Source organism: Sardina pilchardus, chromosome 18 (genome assembly GCF_963854185.1).
Source record: "Sardina pilchardus chromosome 18, fSarPil1.1, whole genome shotgun sequence".
NCBI lineage: Eukaryota > Metazoa > Chordata > Actinopteri > Clupeiformes > Clupeidae > Sardina > Sardina pilchardus.
The window spans coordinates 16,518,960-16,540,047 of record NC_085011.1 but is presented as its reverse complement, the minus strand read 5'-3'; the positions used below and the strand labels follow the sequence as shown (position 1 = coordinate 16,540,047).

The window sequence follows — 21,088 nt, the reverse complement described above, 5'->3', positions numbered from 1 at the left end:
TTAGGTTATTGATCACACCGTGTGACGCTCTCGTGTGACATTATTGGTCACACCGTGTGACGCTCTCGTGTGTGACATTTCAAGTCATATTTCATTGGGCCGACATGCGGTGCTGAAGGTGGTCTTAAATGTCAAAGGCCAACATGTTGCTGTAATTTCAGCACAATGATAGAGCCTCCTATAAAGGACGTGTTGGTAATCATCTATCTCATTTCCACCGCGATAGATTGATGAGCCAAGTTGTTGCCTAGCAGCAATCTATGAGTCAAGCTGTTTTTTTGAGGCTTGGTCTGTTGGCCTCCGTTCTGTCGTTTTAAAAGCCGCATGGACAGGTCTCTAAGCCATGTCTTTGTGACCTCATCAAGCAAATTACATGGCCTAGTGTGTGGTTTGTCATGTCAATGTTTTAACATTTAAACAGGCTACTTGCGGGCCATTTACAGCGCACGTACTGTACTATGGTTGCCCCCACATCTGCACACGCTATTTAGAAAGAAGGAATAATGTGACATAATCACATGCTGCATCCTCACAAATGTATTATTTAGAGTTATTAAAAGACTGACTGTGCATCAACCCTTGTGTCCTCAAATCAATTCATGGTGGGTCACAAGAGAAAATGGTGGTTTGCAGCGTTAGACTTTGAACTCACCAATTAGATAATAAAAACATATGGTCATTCCCCCCCCCCCCCCCCCCCCCAGCCCTAAACAACACCACTTAGCTGTTCTATCCTACTGCCTTTCTGGCGTATTGCTTTTTTTTTTTTTTTAATTATCCTAGTGTTATGACTGCAGTTGCTTACTTTGGCCTGTTTTGGGTAGGACTGTGCAAATATTCAAATTAATTGATTAATCATTAATTATGATCTCCAACAACTATAGAAACAAAAAGACTGAAATATGATGATTATTTCCTGCCTTCCATTTTGCAACAGTCTTTTTTTGCATGTATTTTCTATGTGATCTTTTTGTGCATATATGTTTCTTTTGCTTTCACTATCATTATTTTTAATGCATAGGAAATGGATGATGTTTCCCAAATCGTTGAGTGATAAATAATTGTGATCTCAATGCGGAAACAAATCATCCCAGTTTTGATATTTGCCATAATCGAACAGCCCCAGTTTTCAGTGTTGGGTCTGGGTTTAAATGTGGTGGTGGTGATGCATGAATGCCCAACTGCAGCTCCCCGTTGCGTGTAATGGCTAACTGATTGATTCAGCCATGCGTGGTCTGTGACCACAGAGTAGGGACTATCCTCTCCCTCCACCCTCCTCCTCCTCCCCCTCCATATTCGTGGCCCTACCATCATCCTTGGGGAGATAACAGAGCCTCACACACTTGTGACAGCTCGACTCGACCAGCCCCCTCACCCCCCACCCTCACACATACACACACACACACACACACACACACGCGCGCGCGCACACACACACACACACACACGCACGCACGCACGCACACACACACACGCACACACAAACACACACACGCACACACACGCACGCACGCACACACACACACACACACACACAGACACACACACACACACACACACACACGCAGACACACACACACACACACACACACACACACACACACACACACACACACACACACACACCCCACCCCCCACACCCTGACATCAGTCATAGGCTAACTGGGAGAGCCAGGCTGTCATGATGCAGCGCTGAAGGAGCCATGTCAGTGCTGAGTGAGCAGGCTGCCGCGTGGAGACGTGTGTTGTAGTCGCTTTTATTCATGTATGCCAAAACACTCGCTCATTTCTCATCTGTTGTAATAAGATTTGAGGTTATGATTTTTGTGTCATTTTGACTTTGATGGTTCACTGTCTCTCTTTTCAAATCGGCAGAGAAGCCTTTCTGTTTGAATAATGAATCGAATGACAACATAGAGGCCAGCCATCATTATAGATATGAACATTATAGATACGCTTTCATTTATAGCCATTCATCATATACTGTATATATATATATATATATATATATATATATGAAAATACAGTGTATCCTTTTTTTAGGGATCTGTTAGTAGGTTGAATTCCCTATGGCACACAGCCTAGACTTTCTTTTTTAAACCCCACACCTTTATAACTTTGCTGTACATTTTCCAAAAAAGGATTGTCACTCGAACACAAGACGCAGAGTTATTGCAGCGGGGGCAAACAGCTATCAATCAACCCCCTTGGCAGCGCAGGCAATGGCTTTGAGGCACCGGGCCAAGTTTCCCCAGCCACAAAACTACTGTTCTCACCATCTCAGGCAGTAAACACGAACATTAGTCTTTGCAGGGGATTCACACTCCATCTTCTGCCCTGATGATGTCTCCTCAGAATACTCTAAAAGCTTCCCCTTTATTTGTATTTTTCTCGGCTCTGTTTTTCTATTATGACTTGTCAACAGTCACCAACACTTATTCAATTAAAATAATTGTTCCACCCAAGCATACCACACCTCCCTGCTTGAAAACAATATGCAGTCCCATTAGTCGTTTTGCCTGCTGCTAGGAAATACTACCTCGCTACATGGCTTTTGTTGGTAGCTACACTTATTTAATTAATGGTAAGCAAATTAGGTGTGACAGGGACTTCTTGCGCATTGTAATGTTTTGCCTAAGGTAGTTTTCAAACTCAAAGGAATTAGATGAATAATGAAAGAAGAACGTTCTTGTCTTCAGAACAGCGAGAGAAAAAAAAGCACAACATTGGAAGGGGTCACACTACTTGTGCATCAAAGGAAGCCTGCGACGTGAGAGCCATATTGTTTTGTCAGTGTCATCTCTCAGTTTTTTGTCGCTTGCCTTTCTTATGCGAGACACTCATTGTCTCAATTTGTCTAATTTCTTTTTCGTCTCCAGACACGACGGTGTATTTCCCATTTTTCAATGGCACCTCTTACCTGGAGCTCCAATCGCTCACATCTCTGCTGCAGTCGGACGTCCCGGGAGCGATCTCCTCAGCGCCCAGCAGAGAGAGCCCTGTTACTCTCTACCTGACTGTGAAGACGCGGGCGAGCGATGCCATAATCCTTTACGGTGAGTATTAGCTCGCCACTCCGCTCCTCAAGTGCGTGACTTATGGCTCAGTGGAGAGTTATTACCGGCTGATCTCTTTATGGTCTCCGAGTCTCACCGTGCGTCTGTGTGTGTCGAGATACTTAGAATATCGCCTGCTGAAGTGTTTAACTATTTGTATAAAGATTTGGAGTGTACATTCATTCTTGTTTTGTTTCATCTTCTTATTCAATTGATAATCATAATTTTGTTCCGCTCTTAACTACCGTAATTTCCCGACTATTAGCCGCGGCTTATACACTGATTTTGCTAAATTTCTTCCGCTAATACATGGGGGCATTTGATATGGTATTAATACGGTTTTGTTTCTTTTAACTTGCATAAAACACTGTCCTGCAGCTTGTACACAATGCGGCTTATATGTGGGAGATTACTGTATTGTGTCTCCAGCCACATGAAAGTAACAGTAGTGGCTCTAGTTTTCACATTGACCACAGCAGCTTGTGTTCTTTGGAATCAGAATCCCGCGTGTCATACAAGGTGTGAGGTAATGCACAATTCATCTATGGCAGATGGAAGATGTATGCAGCTCAGCTTGACATAAGAGCTGCGGTAGGTCTCCACAAAGTCATGTATAAATATGTTTTAGTTGCATGACCGTGAGCCATCTGCTGTCTACTGTGTTCAGGTCAAGTCATGAGTGTGAATGGATGCTCCTGAGTGTACTCTGAATAGTGAAGTGTGGGGGATACTGGGATAGTGGGAGCATGTCTGGTAGTGTTTTTATTGATCCTTGTAATCACACCTGATACTTGGAGGCTACTGTTTATCTCTACTGATCAAACGGCACACTCCTTCCTAGGATACATACAGTATTCACACTCTTAGGCCCAATTCACACCAAAGATCCGCAACGAGACGAAACCATTGCAGAAGGAGTTGCAGCGATGTGAGTTAAATAATTAAATGTTGCACATCGTTGCAAGCCGTCACAAAGCAGTCAACATGTTTAGTCACAGTTGCGAGGTTTTAGAATGTTGCAGCTCATCTCGTCATGAATCTTTGGTCTGAACCCCACTTCACAAACACATTCAGCGCCCCGACTCTCACTCTGGCCAGTGTCACACCAGGGCAACAATGTGCATGCTGTTTCTGTTCTCAAATGATAAAAGAACAGGAAGTCCGCACACCAGAGAATGCTCCTCAGTGTTCTTTGATAGTCACCACGACGTGTAACGTTTCGGGCCCCTAGCCCTTCATCAGACAACAACTAGCTAGGGGCCCGAAACGTTACACGTCGTGGTGACTATTAAAGAAAACTGAGGAGCATTCTCTGGTGTGCGGACTTCCTGTTCTTTTAACTTTTGCGCATCTGTCCAGCACCCAGTGTTTTATTTTTTTGGATGTGCGTGCGGTACTCTTTTTGCTGTTCTCAAATGAGCCAAGGCCTTGTACTAGTAAGATGGATGTCCTGAAATGTCATCTGTCAGAGACAGTTTTTGGGGTAAAATGGTGCGCTGTAAATGCAAGTTCCCTAATGGGTTTTTATTGGAGAGCAAGCCAGACAGAGCTTTGTAATGAAGCGTCAGCTGCGTTCAACAATGCTAACTTTTCACTCAGGCTCACGGCATTTAAATCACCTGTTGGGAGATTTGTAAAGTGAACATAAACCATTAGGTGCTGCGGGGCCTTTTATCTGAAGAGTGAGGGAGAGGAGGAAGAAAGAGAGAGGGGAAAAAAGTCAGCCAGATTGCTCTTGATGTCAACTTAGCAAAGTCATTTCCTCGCCCGACCTGTCAGATTACCTGCTCATGAACATTCTACCTGTCACAGGCTATCTGATGCTGTTTATCTCATGTCATGGGCTGTCAAAATCTGTGTGGATTCCTTTTATAGATTAACAGAGGGGATGTGTGTGGTGGGGGGGTTGGTTGGGATGGGGTGGGTGGGGGGGGGGGGGGGTTGACATCATGCTTGCTCTGACAGCATGCTCATCTAAACCCACCTCTCCAGCCCCCAGCTCAATATATGTCAGCCTTCACTGTGTTATTCTGTTTTTCAGCTAATTCAATTCATTTACGTGTATATCATGCGCACAAAGCCAAGGCAATCAGACAGTGTTCATACGCAAGGGAAGCATAAGGCATTTATTTTGTAATCAAAGTTCATACGGCAGAGCGGAATTTGGCTTGCAGTCTGGTAGAGGTATTTCATCTTGGCAATCGTTGGAAAACAAAGTTACTGTAGGTATCTCTGACGGGATTAATTTCACACGTTGGCCTTGTAGAGCTCAATTAAATTATACTAATTCAAAAATGTTTGAGTACCATATACTATGTACGAGCACAAAATTTTGTCTCAATCTGGTTCATCAGTGTTAGCATTGTCTGAATCGTTTCAATGTCAGCATTCCTATCATAGCGTAACGCAACGACTGAACGCCTTTGTTGCACTCTCGATAGACTCACTCTACCCACAATGCTATACCAACAGAAACAGTTCAAATGGATGGATATTTCCCCTCGCATGGCAGCCCAAGTCGTGACAATAAGAATTCAGTACCAAATAATGTCAATATATTAGAGACTAGCTTTTCTTAATCCCTGGGTTACATATCACAGCTTGAGGCACGTTTAGCTGGACTTTATAAGCAAACACATTATTTCTTCTGGTGTCCATGATTCCATCAGATGAAAAGAGAGGCAGGGGGAGTGCTCAGCATGTTAAATTAGAAGTAGACCAAGGCAAGTTGCATCATTCTGACATTACATGCAACTCTTGTCATCATCATTGAGTTTTAACAATTCCTTTCAAAATCCTTTTTTTTCAACATAGATCACATTGTAAATAGAAAAGAAAGAAAAAAAAAACCCTCTATATCTGTCACACAGTCCAACTAATATTGTCATTTAAGTGACTTGTTATATTCCCAAGCATGCAGATGAAATGCAAATGTGTTCCTGTTCAGTGGGAGGACTACAGTAGCTGAGGCGGCACTGCTGAGCTGAGCTGAGCGGTGCGGAGCGGTGCGGAGCGGTGCGATGTGCCTCCGGGGTCAGACGGCCCAGAGTGTGCGCTTGTCCAGAACTCACAAATATCCTCTGGGCCTTGGGGTGCCCCCCCCCCCCCCCCCCCCCCATCCCAACCCCCCCGCTGTGCAGGGGCCCACGCAGCAGGAGCCCCCCAGGGGAGCACCCTCCGCCTGCCTGAGAGATGTCTACATCCACCTACTTGCCAAACACCACCCCCACACACACACCCCACCCACACTCCACACACCCACACACACCCATGCTCTCTCTCTCTCTCTCTCTCTCTCTCACTCTCACTCAAAGATAGTGTTGCATTTTGCAGTCATGCAAAAGGGGGTCGAAGAAGGAAGAAACAAGGAGACGAAGCCGAGACGTGATGCAGGGCCCGACTTGGTTTAGCAATTCATAACATGCAAACGGAAATTGTCAGCAGGCAGAGAGAGTCCTTTGCCCTGACAAACCGGCGGTGCGCTTGACAGATGGAGGCAGAAAGTCCCAAGTAATTGGCTGTTCCAGGATTTTTTTGTTAGCTCCCAAAACTGCTTAAAAAAAAAAGTCCCCCGTGCTGTACACCTCTAACTCCTACAAGTGTCCAAACTGGTTTAAGTTCATCAGGTTTGCCGAGCTTGTGTCAAGAGTAACGGCTATCGCTGTCAAAAGCGGCACATGAAGAATATGGAGACAGATTGGACTCCTGCACATACAGTTTGTCAAGAGAAATGCCATGTCATAGAGCATGGTGACATGGTGATTGTGCTGCGAGGAGATGGAGAGACACCGAGTCTTTCATCTGGCTGCATATCTGCTGCGTACAGAGCAGTAGCAGCAGCAGCAGCAGCAGCAGCAGCAGCAACAGCAGCAGCAACAGCAACAGCAGCAGCAGCGTCTCTCAGATGTGAAAGAGCGAGCGAAAAACAGGAGGCTCCAGAGATCAAACAGACAAAGTTAATCAGACGTCCTGACACTGACACAGACGCAGACGCCGCGGCGTGGCATCAGAATGTGGAAAGAGAGGCCCGGGCTGCCGAGGTGCCGCTATTCAACCGCAAGTGTACACACACACACAAACCTCCCCGCCAGCTCTGTGCAAGACTCCCCGCGGGCGTCACTTGTCATCCACAGACTGGCGGAGTCTAGGCCGCAGGTACGGAGGACAGGAGGAGAGCACCTCAGGGCCTCGTCCTGGAGAACAGGACCGCGGAAATACTGAGAAGCAATTTGTCATCTTTCTCTCCCATTATATAATAAAATACTATATTAAATATACCAACATCTCAAATTTATTCCCAAGGAAAAAAAGCATAGTGTAGGTATGATAATGGATGGAAATATTCCATTTTCTCAGTGAAAGGATGAGCTTAACCTCGGACATTATATAGGTTTAACTCTTAACGGCATTAGTGCTATTTTATGCCACTGTCTGTGGTCATGAAGCATACAAATTCATACATGCCAAATCCATCATGCGTGAAGTATTTGCATAATAGCCCTTAAAGCTAACTTAGCCTGGGTATGTCACCCAGCTGAGGGGCTTTTGGCTGCGAAATAGACATGGCAAGTCGTCAAGCCTCTGGCTTGATGTGCTGTGTGGCAGTGATTGTTCTATTTGCGTTGGTTTGACTAGCATAGACCAGATCATATGATTTATTTGTGATATGTTGTGATACAAAATATTCAATATACTGTAGTTTCATGATATGTTTTAGCAGACAGACAGACAGACACACACACACACATGCACACACAGAGTGTAAAAATGGCCTTACTCTCTCTCAGAAGTATTTTTGATGTAGACTTTTCAAAGGGAGCTTGTGCGTGGATATTCATTCCAGCAGTACAGCCATAATAAAACACTCACCCCTGTCTTCTCTGACTCTCTCACACACATCCAGCTCGCTCAGTTTTAGGGTTTTTTTGCGGTGGCAGTTACGGCGTGGTTTACGACAATAAAGGGTTTAGCTCTCAGGTTCCCACTCTTCCCATTCACAATCAATTTGAGCTGAAACAATGTTGTAGGGATTTCTCCAGACGGCGCGCGGTAATGCTCAGAAGCCTGCCGCACCCGCACCAGCGCCAGCGCCTCAGTCCAGTCCCAAAGTAGGTCAGCTCGCTTTCTCAATAGCCTACAAGGAAAATGAGAGATTCTCTGAAACTGATCACATTAACTCTGCCTGTCGTGGATGAATTGTCGATTTTTTTTTTCTTCCTTTTCTCTCTCTCTCTCTCCCTCTCTCTCTCTCTCTCTCTTTCTCTCTCTCTCTCTCTCTCTCTCTCTCTTTACCCTCCCTTCCCCTCCTCAGCTCGGGAGCAGAATTTCGGAGACCGGTTCCTCCACGTGTTCCTGCAGGATGGGAGGCCCGGCGCCAGATTGGGCTGCGGTGGCGTTCGTCCTCTGAGTGCCTTCGCCGCGCGCAACATCAGCAATGACAAACTGACAGCCATCACAGTGCGGTAAGTTCTCCCCCCCCCCCCCCCAAAGCACCGGCCCTTTTTTCTGCCCGTCATCTCACTTAGATGCCCCCCCCCCCTTTTTTTTTTTTTTTTTTTTACATTAATGGGAGATGGGTCCTCAACGCATCAGGTATGCCGCTTTCATCAAGCATTTATACAGACTTACGCAATCCTGGAGTCTGTCACGAACGGCACGCCGGCAGCTGCTGAAGTCAGGAGAGTGGGAAAGCGTGACATGGGGTGCGCCTGTGCCAGTTAGACGATATGAGGAAATAGGCTTTTTGCCACTCGTCCCTATCATATGCTTGATTGAAGTCCTAAAGGCCTTTGTGCGACTAATGTAAAGCAAATGAACTGAGCTCAGTCTGCGCTGCTCTACTCTGGGAGCAGCGGCATGGCTACTGTACCTCTGTTAACTGAGCTGTATCAAATGGTCCAAGAGGATTTAAAGAGGGTGTGCACGCTGTTTGTGGGATGTGTAATTGTTTGGGCTTGAACTATTCAAAGTCAGTTTGTATTCCTGTATATGCACTGACATCAGACGACCAAGTCAAAAAAAAAAAAACACTCATCTCTATGTCTTTACGGTGTTAGAAGACTTGAAATAGAATTTTAAAGGGCCGCATGACTTCATATTACAATCACCTCATTATTTCAGCAATTCATAATGCCAAATAGTATCCCACTCCTCATCAAACTGAACCCAGAGATCTAACTGAGATATTAAACATACTGTAGGTCTTTCTGCCCTATTGCCTCCTACTGTATAATGCATTCCCCTAAGGATTTAGAAGTTGTCATATGTCTTGCTATTTGCACCTATCTGCTTCTGACACATGCCCTTGAGAAAGTCCAATGATTGTCTGTGAGTATAGGATCAGTTTAGATTACATGTGTCACTTTACCCTAGTAAAAAATAGCCATTGTGAGTCACATACCCTGCATCCCTTCCTTATAGAGTCCTAGATGTGTTGTGTGGTGCGGGCCTGCCGAATGCCTTCCATGGCAACTGGACAGCGTGATATATGTTCCGTTGTTGTGATGTCTTTTATCTTACTCCTCCTCACAGCTGACCAACAGGGGTTGGGAAGGCACTGATGGGTTGTGACGGCTCTAACCCAAGGACATTCTATCAATCCCACTTGAAAGAGAGAGAGAGAGAGCGAGAGAGAGAGAGAGAGATTGTGTGTGCGGTGTGTAGTTGGTGTGTGTGTGTGTGTGTATGTGTGTGTGTGTATGTGCGCTTCTCTGTTAAAGAAGAGCTATTGTCAGGGCAGGATGACATGCAAAGCACAACAGGCTCCATTACCATTATTGGCTTGTGCCATGATAAGTAAGCCGCTCCGTTATTCTCTTTCTCTCTCTCTCTCTCTCTCTCTCTCTCTCTCTCTCTCTGCGTCACTAATTCAGATCTCACACAAGCGAGCCTTATGATGTCGTACTCTGGGGAGGAGGGAGGAGGGGGGGGCATCTGCGTCTGCAGCGCCGCAGTGTGCGTGGGATCTGTGCAATTATGAAGTGGTGTCTGTGGAAAGTTGCTGCTGTATGTTTTGTTTCCAAGAGAGTTCAGAGAAGACGTCGTTGCCAGCTGCGACAGTATATGATGAAATAGGTCACTTGATTGACAGATTTCTGAATGCAGATTATGCCGGTCAGTTTCATATTTTGAAAAAAGGTCTCCAGTATATGATTTTTGTTTTTTTCTGTTTAGGTACAGTAGGGGAAAGACAAAACATTTGAGTGACTAGTTCAGGATGCAGAAAAGCTATTTCAGGGTCTACTACTCACACCAAATGCATAAACTGCTTATGTAATATATGAGTAAATACTGTATTTCTAACTGATACAGGTACATTTGGGCTATTGGTTGCAGAGGCATCTAGCCCCATGCAGTGAAACGGTTAGAAGCGTGATGCCAGCTGTAGTATCTGAATCTGCAGTATCTGTTTTTTTTTAACCACATAAGCGTTGTGAATATCATAGTAAACCATTGTCAAATACTGATTCAAAGCCATACCTGTCAACCCTCCCATTTTTTCTGTTTTTCACATATTTTAACTTTTTTTCCACTGCCTTCCTGTTTTAATATTTTCCTGTGAAATATCCCGTATTTTAATACTCTCCTAATCATAGCCCTAATATCGGACCTGTCAGTCTCTGTACTGCTATCCTGTTGCTACCCCCGTGCCCTTCCAGTGAAACAAATGCAACCTACAGTAAGTGAGTGATGTTAGCCCATTTAAGATAACGGCATGATTGTTGTGAGAGTACACTGTAAAACCCAACTTGCTGTTTGAACTTAAATATTTATGTAACCATGCTGCGAAAGAATTTTATGTTAAGACAACAAAGACAATGGAGTTAACTCAAATAAATCTTGCTATTTGACTCAACTCAATTCTAGTTTGTATGACTTGATAGCTTTAGTTGATATAACTTGATACCTTTAGTTGATTTAACTTCAGCACTTGATACCTTTAGTTGATCTAACTTGATTACTTTAGTTGACATAACTTCACCACTTAATATACTTAGTTGACATAACTTGATACCTTTAGTTGATTTAACTTCAGCACTTGGTAGCTTTAGTTGAGATAACTTAGCCTTAAGCTACTTAAGCTTTTGGATGATTTCACTGCAATGCTAGTGAGTTACATACACCAACTACTTAACTGTAATGTAATTCTCACCCCATACATCTAATACAATTTAACAATTAATACTGCCCAATATGTTTCTTGTTTTATTGAAGATATAGCTTCATACACCAAACAACACTGAGATCCAACTCGAGCTTCTTTAATAGAAACACATGAGTAAATACAATTACTTTTTGGAACAAATACTTATTTTCTATCAGTTACACACCCCATGAAGGCTTGAATTCATGAAGATTGTTTTTGTATCACCGAGCCAATCATTTGATTCAAGAGAGAAGACTCACATTTTTGTCTCAATTAGGAATGCAACAAAAATAAAAATAAATGAATTGAAGGCTTCATTAGGTGTGTAATTGATAGAAAAGAAGGCTGAGCTACTCCTTTAAAACAGTACCAACACATGATATCATCAAAATGGAACATTTGTACCATCTCACTATGGGCAGATACTCATACTACCATAATACTTCATGTGTTATCTGTTATTTAATGCATCCTATATAGGCAATCACCAATACTAAAATGTATCTTACATTGTAAGTAATAGAAATTTAAGGCAACATTTTCCATTTTGGTGACCTCTTAAACAAATGTTTTGGCATTAAACAATGTGCAGCCAGTTACAAATAGAGCAATTAACCAAAGAATAAAAAAAAGTGCATCAAAAAAGTGCATCACAAACAACAAGATTGATCACATACACACTGTGGATAAAACCCCAGTGCGTGTTACCTTCCCCAAAATAAATCCATACTGTGCGTTTTACTGTCCTTCAAAATGAATACACACGAGTGTGTTACCGTGTCCCCAAAATAAACACAGTGTGTGTTACTGTGTCCCCCAAATAAATACACACCGTGTGTGTTGCTGTGTTACTCTGTCCCCCAAAGAAATCCATACCGTGTGTGTTACGCTGTCCCCCAAATTAACACACACTGTGTGTTACTGTGTTACTCTGTCCCCCAAATAACAAAACAACAAAAACAACAAGAGAGTCCATTTCACATTTTGATCACATTTGGCCAAAGCTTAAACTCTGCTTTAAGCTTACATGGTTTTCCTCAAGAGTCTGTTTCTCAAGCCATGAACCAACGCAGTGCAATGGCCTCCACCAATGTCCATGAGCACCTTCTGAATGACTTCAAATGTGTACCTTGTATCTTTGGGGTAGTCAATGTTCAGTGCGTAGAGCAGACCCATTAGAAGTGCCACAGCTGTTGGAAAATCACTGAGCGACGGAAGGATGATTTCTTCCTCGATGACCACAGCGAAACCAAAAGTATAATTCCCGTCTGCCACCACGAGGATGCCCAAGGTCATTCCTCTCGTCATGTCCTCCTCAGCAACTGTGGCCTAAAAAATGGACAAACATGTGATAAAATAAACCTTCATTGATTCTGTTGTTGTGGCCAAAACGGCATTAAGCATGAGACACCAGTGGTTCCTAAACATTCTCCCCGGAACCCAAACTAGTGAAAATAGCGGACCTGCAAGCTCACAACACTTCACAATATTGATATTGAATATTAATAAATAAATAAATAAAAAAAGCGCAATGTGAGCTATTGAGTACTTAAAAACGTATTTCTAAAGGCAATTATTTAAAAAACAAAACAAACACCCAGTGTGAAATGAGCAGTGCTTTCATTAGCCCCCTTCAGATGGTCGAGCCAAAGCCAAGCTATTTGCCGATGCTAATTCCTTTCGCTACGTCAGGTGCGGGTGCTAACTGGTACTACTTGGGGCTATAGACCCCTAAATTCTGGCCCACCCAAAATGTTAGGCCACTTGGCTCGACGACCTGAAGCCGGCTACTGAGTTAATTTATGTGCCACAGAAGTTACAGTATGTGAAGCCTGGACAATGACATTGAGGCCATGATGGTATGGACATATACACATGTTAGAGCGGTTAGCGCTATAGGGCTATTTACTCCTGATTGGTCCCAACCCGCTGTTTAGGTCCTAAAATACAGGATATGTACATGTAAGGGTAAATCCATAAGAATGGGGAGGGATGATCTGCATTGACAGAAAATATAAAATATACCTGAACTTTCTTGTAAAAGTTGGACGCAACATCTTTGAGGTAGTGGGGGAGCCCCATCAGCACGATGGTCCTTCTCCATTGGTTGGAACACTAAAAACAATTGACAATACACAATCAATGGAACAGCTTCAATCAAATAGCATCAGAAGAGAGTATTTAACAGTAAATAAAGTGTGTGTGTGTGTGTGTATGTGTGTAAGTGTTAAATACTGTAGCTCTATGTCCCTAATATACCAATTTCATCCAACCAGAGAGAGACACAGATACAGGATAAACAAGGATAAACAAGTGCAATTATAAATCATGAAACAAAGAAAGCTGCAGACAAAATTGGAAAACTATAAATTTGAAAGCGCTTTTTTTCTGGTTGGATGACACCATTGACCCGTGTGAAAATACATTTGCTGTTTATTAAAGAGTTGGAAAGACAGGAACTGGGAGAAGCCTGTTACTGAACCAACACCATGTAGTAATATTTACTATAATAACTTTTGTTTAAACAGAAAAACATAGTGTTTAAAATATCACACAAGCCTACTTACATCACTATCCAGTGTTGTCAACAGCTTCTTCAGCTCCACCACACCAGTCTTGGCTCTGTAGAGATCAATAAACCTCTGCAGATACTTGTCCAAGCCAGTAAAGAAACAGCCTTTCAGGTCAACAGTGGTGAGGCGAGCAAACTCGGCTTCAATCTAGTAGGCATAAAAGAAGCAAATAACAAGGGATCCAATAGCACTGATATTTATCATTTTATAGTCTCTTTATAGAGATATTAGCAATTGTTGCTTAAAGGGACACTTCACCGATTAGCATTAAACTTTGTATCTTTAGAAAACCAGTCACGTTTTTGAATGGTCATGCAATATTCCCTCAGTTTGCCTTGAGATGAGAGAAATACGGATTTCAATAAACCCATGAATAGGACTTCCTGCTTTCAATGATGTAAAATGATGATTTTTACATAAAATAATAATGATTTTACATAGCCTAATAAGCTATTCTGATCTTCCTCAACTCATTTGAGATAGGGAAGTACTTTACCTGACGTTCAGAGAACAGTGCTGGCCATCTATCTTTGATGACCGTCACAAGTGGCTGGTCCTCAACAATTTCCTTTCTTCGCAAAGAGAATGTGCTGGTCATCATCGCCTTAATTTTCGTCCAATCAACCTTCCTCTTCTTCATTTCTGTGAGCATTGCTGTCCTTTCTTCGTCAAGGGAATGATTCGTTTTTCCTTCCGGGATGTTTGGCATGAAGTTGACTTCTGATTTTCTAGCCTTCTTAAAAGTTCTTTTCCCAGATGTGCTGGATGACCGTGAGTTGATCTTGAGCTCTTGACATTCAGCCTCTTTTAGCTTGTGTCTGAAGTTACCCATTTTACATTTTAAACTAAACCTCCAACAGTACCATCCAGCAACAGACCCTGGTTCCCTCAGACACGGATGTTTTTTGATGAGGGCTTGCGCCACCATATCAATTTCCTCAGGTTCTACGTGGGGGGTAAAGGCATAAATCGCTTCTGCTAATTTTTCCAAAATGTCTGATTTCATACCTTTGGAAATATCAAGAAGGGTTCCATCCTTCTGGAAGGCTTCATTTCCCTGCCTTAACCTTAGCTCTGTATCAAACGCAAAGGCAGGAATCTGAAATGACAGAGGCAGCTGGCGACGACGACTTGGGGTGGACTCGACTCGACTGGGGCTCGACTCAGGGGATGTGATTAAGCTTGCAGTGTCCAAAGTTGAGTCTGTATGATAATGTTCTTCTGTAGGAAATTGGAGCTCTTCAAGAGGCTGACTGAACACTTTCAAAGTCACTTTATCTTTAGGGAGATCTGACATGTTACTCAAGTTGCAAAGCTCATTATTGAACATTGGATCTTGAAATTGTACCCTCAAAACTCCTTCCAATCCAAGCTTGTTTTTGAGGATCAAGTGCAGGTCATCAACCGTGTCGGGCATGTTCTCAATGATGACCCTCCGAATGTCCTCTTCGGTTAGGATGACACGGAGCAACATGATGAATCTACAAAGAACAAAACAAATACACATTTTCTGATTAACAAAGCAAAGTCATGATCACATGTCATAGAACCCCAACCAAGTAAGACATTTAACCACATTAGGCCTATACCCCAATATTGGGAACATTCGTTGTAAATTACAGATCCACAAGCTCACTACTGAATGTGTGACACGTTGTAAGCAATTGCATCTGGTATTTTCAGGGAAAAGATTTAGTGCAGATGGGAAAAGGTAAGTAATCAACTGTAGGTTTTGCTGTAGGAGAGTGCAATACAAGGCATTGTGTTATCCTGCAAATAAGCCAAAAGAATTACCTCAGTGTAGCAGGAATGCGTTAGGAGAAATCAGGAGTCTGCCTTGAACCATGTAGGCTGACAGGGGGACGTAGTGGTTCAGTTCTGCAGGGTCGACCACAACCAGTTGGGAATCCTCAGCACTGCAAACTTCAAAACATCTGTAGTGGTCCAGATAACAAGCAGAGAAAGGTTGAAGAGCAAAGAATGCCTTGTTGTTTACAATCGCTACGTACAGGACACAGAAAAATAGCACTATTACCCACATGCTTTCTACTAGGAGGAGGCGACCAGTGTTGAGCATGAACTAGTTCATTTTTCTATTAACTTTGACCTGAACTTAAACATATTTTTAACTAAAGAACTTGAACTCACTCCCTGAGTTCCTTGGTGTCTAAACGAAACTGTTAATGAACTGAACATGAGCTAGTTCAAAACAGAATTGGTGAAATATGGACGTGAATTCGTTCATTTTCTTTTGACTCAAGTGTGAACTTGCTCAACGCTGCAGGCGAACCTATCGGTTGAGGGCCGAGCGTGTGAAGTGGCTGAAACGCTTGTGCCACATGGCGAATAAGAGCCCCGCTATCCCACTCTGAAGTACACCGAGCGTCATGTTTCAGGCCTAGCTGACCGTGTCCTAAAGAAAGCTAACCGCAAGCAAACTAAATAAACGGTCTCCTGCCCCGGGCTTAATGATTTCTCCTTTCAAAATCGTTCGACGAATAATGTCTAGAACAGCTAACTCGGTCTGCTACGCTGTTAGCTATACTGTGAATTTCAGCCTACGTTTTGCTGTTCCGTTTTCAACGAGCAACACGGACGACAGTTTCATCAAGTAAAAAACGTAAAACGTGTGAAGATTTACTTTCAAGTTAACATTTACACTCACCTTGCAAAAATACGATGATGGGTATCAGTCTCTGGTGGTGTTGTTCCACGAATTTCCATCGATTTCCTTCTGCACCGACCGAATGAACGCGCGCCAGTAAGACGCAATGATGACGCAAGACGCAAAACGTGCTACACGTGATGCCGCACAAATTGGCAGTAGTCCACTCAACTTAACAACTCAACTCAACATAACATGGCTTTTCATTGAGTGAACTTCCATGTAGTTGAGACGTTTTCAATTGATTATTTTAAGTTAAAACGACTTTTTGCACAAATCTGTGTTGTATTGAAAAGGAAAAGTTAGTTATGAAAACAAACAAGCAAATTGGGTTTTACAGTGTACGAGTTGAGGCCGATCTGTAAGCAAAATCACGTTAGACCTAGCTCCACATCTCCTTTAGTTAGTGCAGCAGTTTTATAGCCTGAATTGTTGCTGTCATCAGAGGGTTAGCAACAGAAAGAAGAATGTTGTAATTGTCCCGTATTCTGGGGGAGAATCCCAGGAAATCTCCCTATTGTCAATACTCAGCGTCGACAGCTATACTCAGAGCTAAGCTTCTGATGTGATATATGCCTTTTATTAACTCATTTAGGTTCCAAGTCCCCCTGTAGTGGGCTGGTTTAGAAAGATCACTAATAATCTTGATAGACAATATATCACGTAACATTGTGTGCTGTCATCGTCGTCGTTGTTGTTGTTGCTGCTGTTGTTGTTGTTGTTGTTGTGAAAGACCAAGCTAAGGATATTGGTCTAACTTCATTTTCTACGGCTAAACTGACTGTGCTGTCAGCTTTGACTGATTATTATGGATCCCAGAGCTGCTGCTAAACACGAGCAGAATAGGTCCCCCCCTCGGCATGCCAAATTTCCAGACAAGCTCCCCATAATTATCCGCAAATCTAATTAACTCATTGTGTGTGCAACTGTACATACCAACTAACGTATAGCATTCATCGGCTGCCAGACACCCTTCACTTGTTTGTTGTGTAATTACGGAAAACAAGACCAGATAACTCCCACAATGATGTTCCTGTCCTGAATAACATATAAAGGAGATTGATGATGTGAAGAAGACGAAGAAGAAGAAGAAGAAGAAGAAGAATAAGAAGAAGAAGAAGAAGAAGAAGAAAAAGAGGGAGAAGAAGACAGGAAGCAGCTGCAAGAGTAACATCACTTGATGGAAGGCATGTCTGAAAAAGCTGGCATGTCATTCACAGTTCTTTTCAGAGGATTTCAATACTAATCACTCACAAGTTCAAACTGAATAATTTGCTTTGACTGATTTCATCATATCAGTGTATTTTTTCAGTTATTCAAATCTTAACTGTGGAACAGCTGAAGTCTGTAATAAAACCAAATCCTACTGAAAATAGAATAAAACGGATCACGTTTACAACATAGATAAAAGACAAACCGAAAAAAAAAAAAACATATTTTGTTGCAGGTATCATTAAGTTGAACACATATGATTAGCTTCTTCATCACAGTTATCAGAGTCGAACATGAAACAGTGAGTATACATGCATTTCTGTGACTGCTCAGAAGATATGCAAATTTAAGAAAGTCATCACTCTACATTACAGTATACTTACAATATCAGACAACTTTTTCTGAAATCTGAAGTGCTCACGGCGGCAAGCCTCCATGTCAGATTTCTGAAACATTTGTCAACTATTAAAATCCCTAAACCAAGCGCACAAGAGAAACCCCCAGCCTTACACCCAACAGCACTCCTTGGTTGAGTCCTCTTACAATATACCATATATTACACTGTAATACTCTCATTAATATTATGAACAAAAACCTTTCACACTTACTTGTATTCTAACCATAGTATAAGTACAGTAAATTCTAAACATCAATGTGTTGTCACCCAATATTATCTTACTCCATCTCAATCTCCCTATCTTACTCTGTCTATACGCAATATCACTATTTTGCTCCATCTACGCTCCATCTCAATCATTACTCTTTCTTACTCTTATCTTTATGTGTATCTGTACACAGGCCATCTCTGTTTCTTAGTCGTAATTAGATACATCACAATTCACAATACTGTGACAAGAAGACACAGATCAAATAACTGCCAGCGGTTTAAAAAAAATATCTGTAATTGAATAATCCTGTTGGGCTAATCTAGGAATAATACTGACCCAGTCCTTTGAGCACAGCTCTGTGAAACAACTGGTGTTTCCGTTCCCAGCTGAGAGCTTTACGGCCCAAGCATGTAAAAAGAGCTGCTCGATACCACTGCAGCATTGTTGATGAGCAGCAACCCCTTCACTGGCCCGCTCAGCACAGCTCATCTCGGCCGCTAAAGAGTGACAATTCATCCGTCTGGAGACTCCCTCTCTCGACCTCGCTAATCATCCGCATCTAGGGGAAAATGAGGCGTCGTGAATATTTAATCAAGGAATTAGTGGCTCCCCGAATGATGGTGAAAGAAGCACTCCTTCCAAAACATCCAGCCGAAACCTTGAGGAGTAAAAGCTTCATTAAGTCCACACGCAGAACCTTTAGACCACTAAGGGTGTTATTTTACGGGCGCTAGGCTGGCGGAGTACACAGAGGACCCAAGAGCACCTGTAGACTTCAGTGGATGTGGGGAAGAGCAGGTCTGGAGCATTACCCGTAATTTCCCGACTATTATACATTGATTTTGCAAAATGTCTTCAGCTATGAGGTTAATACAGGGGGGGGCAGTTAATATGGTGTTAATATGGTTTTGTTTCTTTTAACTTGCATAAAACACTGTCCTGCGGCTTATACACAATGCGGCTTATATGCGGGAAATTACTGTAGACTTCTGTGGATGTGGGGAAGAGGAGGTCTGGAGCAGTACTTCTTGTCCTTCATGCAAGAAAGCACAGCCTTGCTTTATTCACAGTGGAAAGAAAGCTCTCAGTCATTAAACGATGGACATCGATCTCAGCTGACATGGAAAGGACTCCAACGAGTCCAAAGGACTCCAATGTGAAGGCTGTAGTTCCAACCATGTCTCATCAGGTCATGGCAGGAGTGACCATGGAAGGCAGAACAACCCTCTCCAAAGAACTTCTCATTTGTCTGGCTTTTACAAGCGGTGACTGCAGTATTACAGTGCCTATTAAACCAGTGCTACGCACGTTAGAGTGAATGAAGACAAAGTATCAGACATGCGTGATCTTAATATATGGAGAGGAGTTAATATAGTATGATGCAGAGAAACATAGCCAAAGCAGTCATAAATACACAGATTTGTGTTGTCGCCTGGAGACCCTTTGGGGTTTAACTGCTGTACTATATATAATTTCATCTCCCTCCTTCTACACACATGGGATAGATCAGCATTAGTTATGACTAATTGCATACATGTCACCTCTGAAGAAAATGCGCTGTTCAGTAAAATCACAAGCTTTGAAAATTCAGTAATTGTGTGAAATTAGTATAATGTCAGGCAATGGCATGCATTTTTATTAACTTTAATTATAGTAGTGTTACATTTGCGTATGCTTAGTTGGATAGTCCACGCAAGACATAATTTGGAGGAATCAGGTTGAAAATAGACTTTCTCCAGGATGTGGAGGGGGCAAAACATAGTAATAGAATAACTTTGTCTTTATTTAAAGGACAGATTGTTTTCTATACCGAAAGCCGTTCTAAGTAGCACACCAAGATTCCCACTCGTATTTAAGTCTTTCTGACCAGTCTTTGACCCATCACCAAATAAAATAGCATTTGGCCTTTTTGGCACAGACTCTACACCCTTTGACACACTCTGAGAATTAGAACGCCAAAGACCCCTCCCCAGCACCAGTTGACTTGCCCCCCCCCTCCCCCCCCCCCCCCCCCCCCTCTGCTCCAGTGCTGGAATGATGCCAGTTCTACAGTACACATGAACTTCATGATAGAGCCATTTCTCCAGCCTGTACTGTACATCACGTCCTCCTATCCGAGAGTGGGGGCTGCCAGAACTTTAATACCATGAGATTCATTGCAGATAATTAACTAGCACACCTTGAATATACAGTGGCTCTGACCTCCACATCATCGGCGTGTCCCGACGCCTTTAATCTCCTCCCGCACCTCTGGCAGGGCGAATAAACCCCGGCATTGTTGGGCAAATATCAATAATTCTGCCACTTGATTTTGCAGCGAGGGGTCACCTCCTCGGGTCCTCGTTTAGCCGATGAGATCTGATGGGATCTGCCATCACAGGGGTTTGACTTGAAGGTCAGCGAGGGCGTCGCTTAAGCGGAATCTTAATGTGCCCCGCGCCGGAGCAGGGGCCTGCCTTTTTTTTTTATCATCATCGAGGCGAGGAGAGGAGTGTCGGAACTCTGGTCAGGAATTAGCCGGACACGTGGCGGCAGACGCGCTGCGCCCCCCCACCACAGCTGCGACAGAAGAGCGGGTTTGTCCAGGGACGCGGCCTGTGGTCCAGCCAGCTGCGGGGACGTCTCGAGTTCAATGTTTATAAATGAGGCCAAGGGAATTAGTGCTGATATGAGCCCCACGGGAGATGTGCCGGTTAGACGGCACTATAACAGGAGGGCACACGTCATAGATGAACACTCACTCTCACTCTGTGCAGAAGCGTTATGTTTGCATAAAAGTGCAGTATATCAGCAGTGTGGGAGACACTTTTGCCATTACATAACTGGAA

General features: G+C 43.1%; 1 protein-coding gene across 1 annotated transcript in view; it reads left to right on the top strand.

The window, feature by feature from the left end:
- eys (eyes shut homolog) overlaps positions 1-21,088 on the top strand; it is a 204,334-nt gene that overhangs the window by 134,254 nt on the left and 48,992 nt on the right. Inside the window, exons 40-41 of the mRNA XM_062520401.1 lie at positions 2,880-3,056; positions 8,368-8,518. Coding sequence (XP_062376385.1) covers positions 2,880-3,056; positions 8,368-8,518 — 328 coding nt within the window. The remainder of the gene's footprint in view (positions 1-2,879; positions 3,057-8,367; positions 8,519-21,088) is intronic.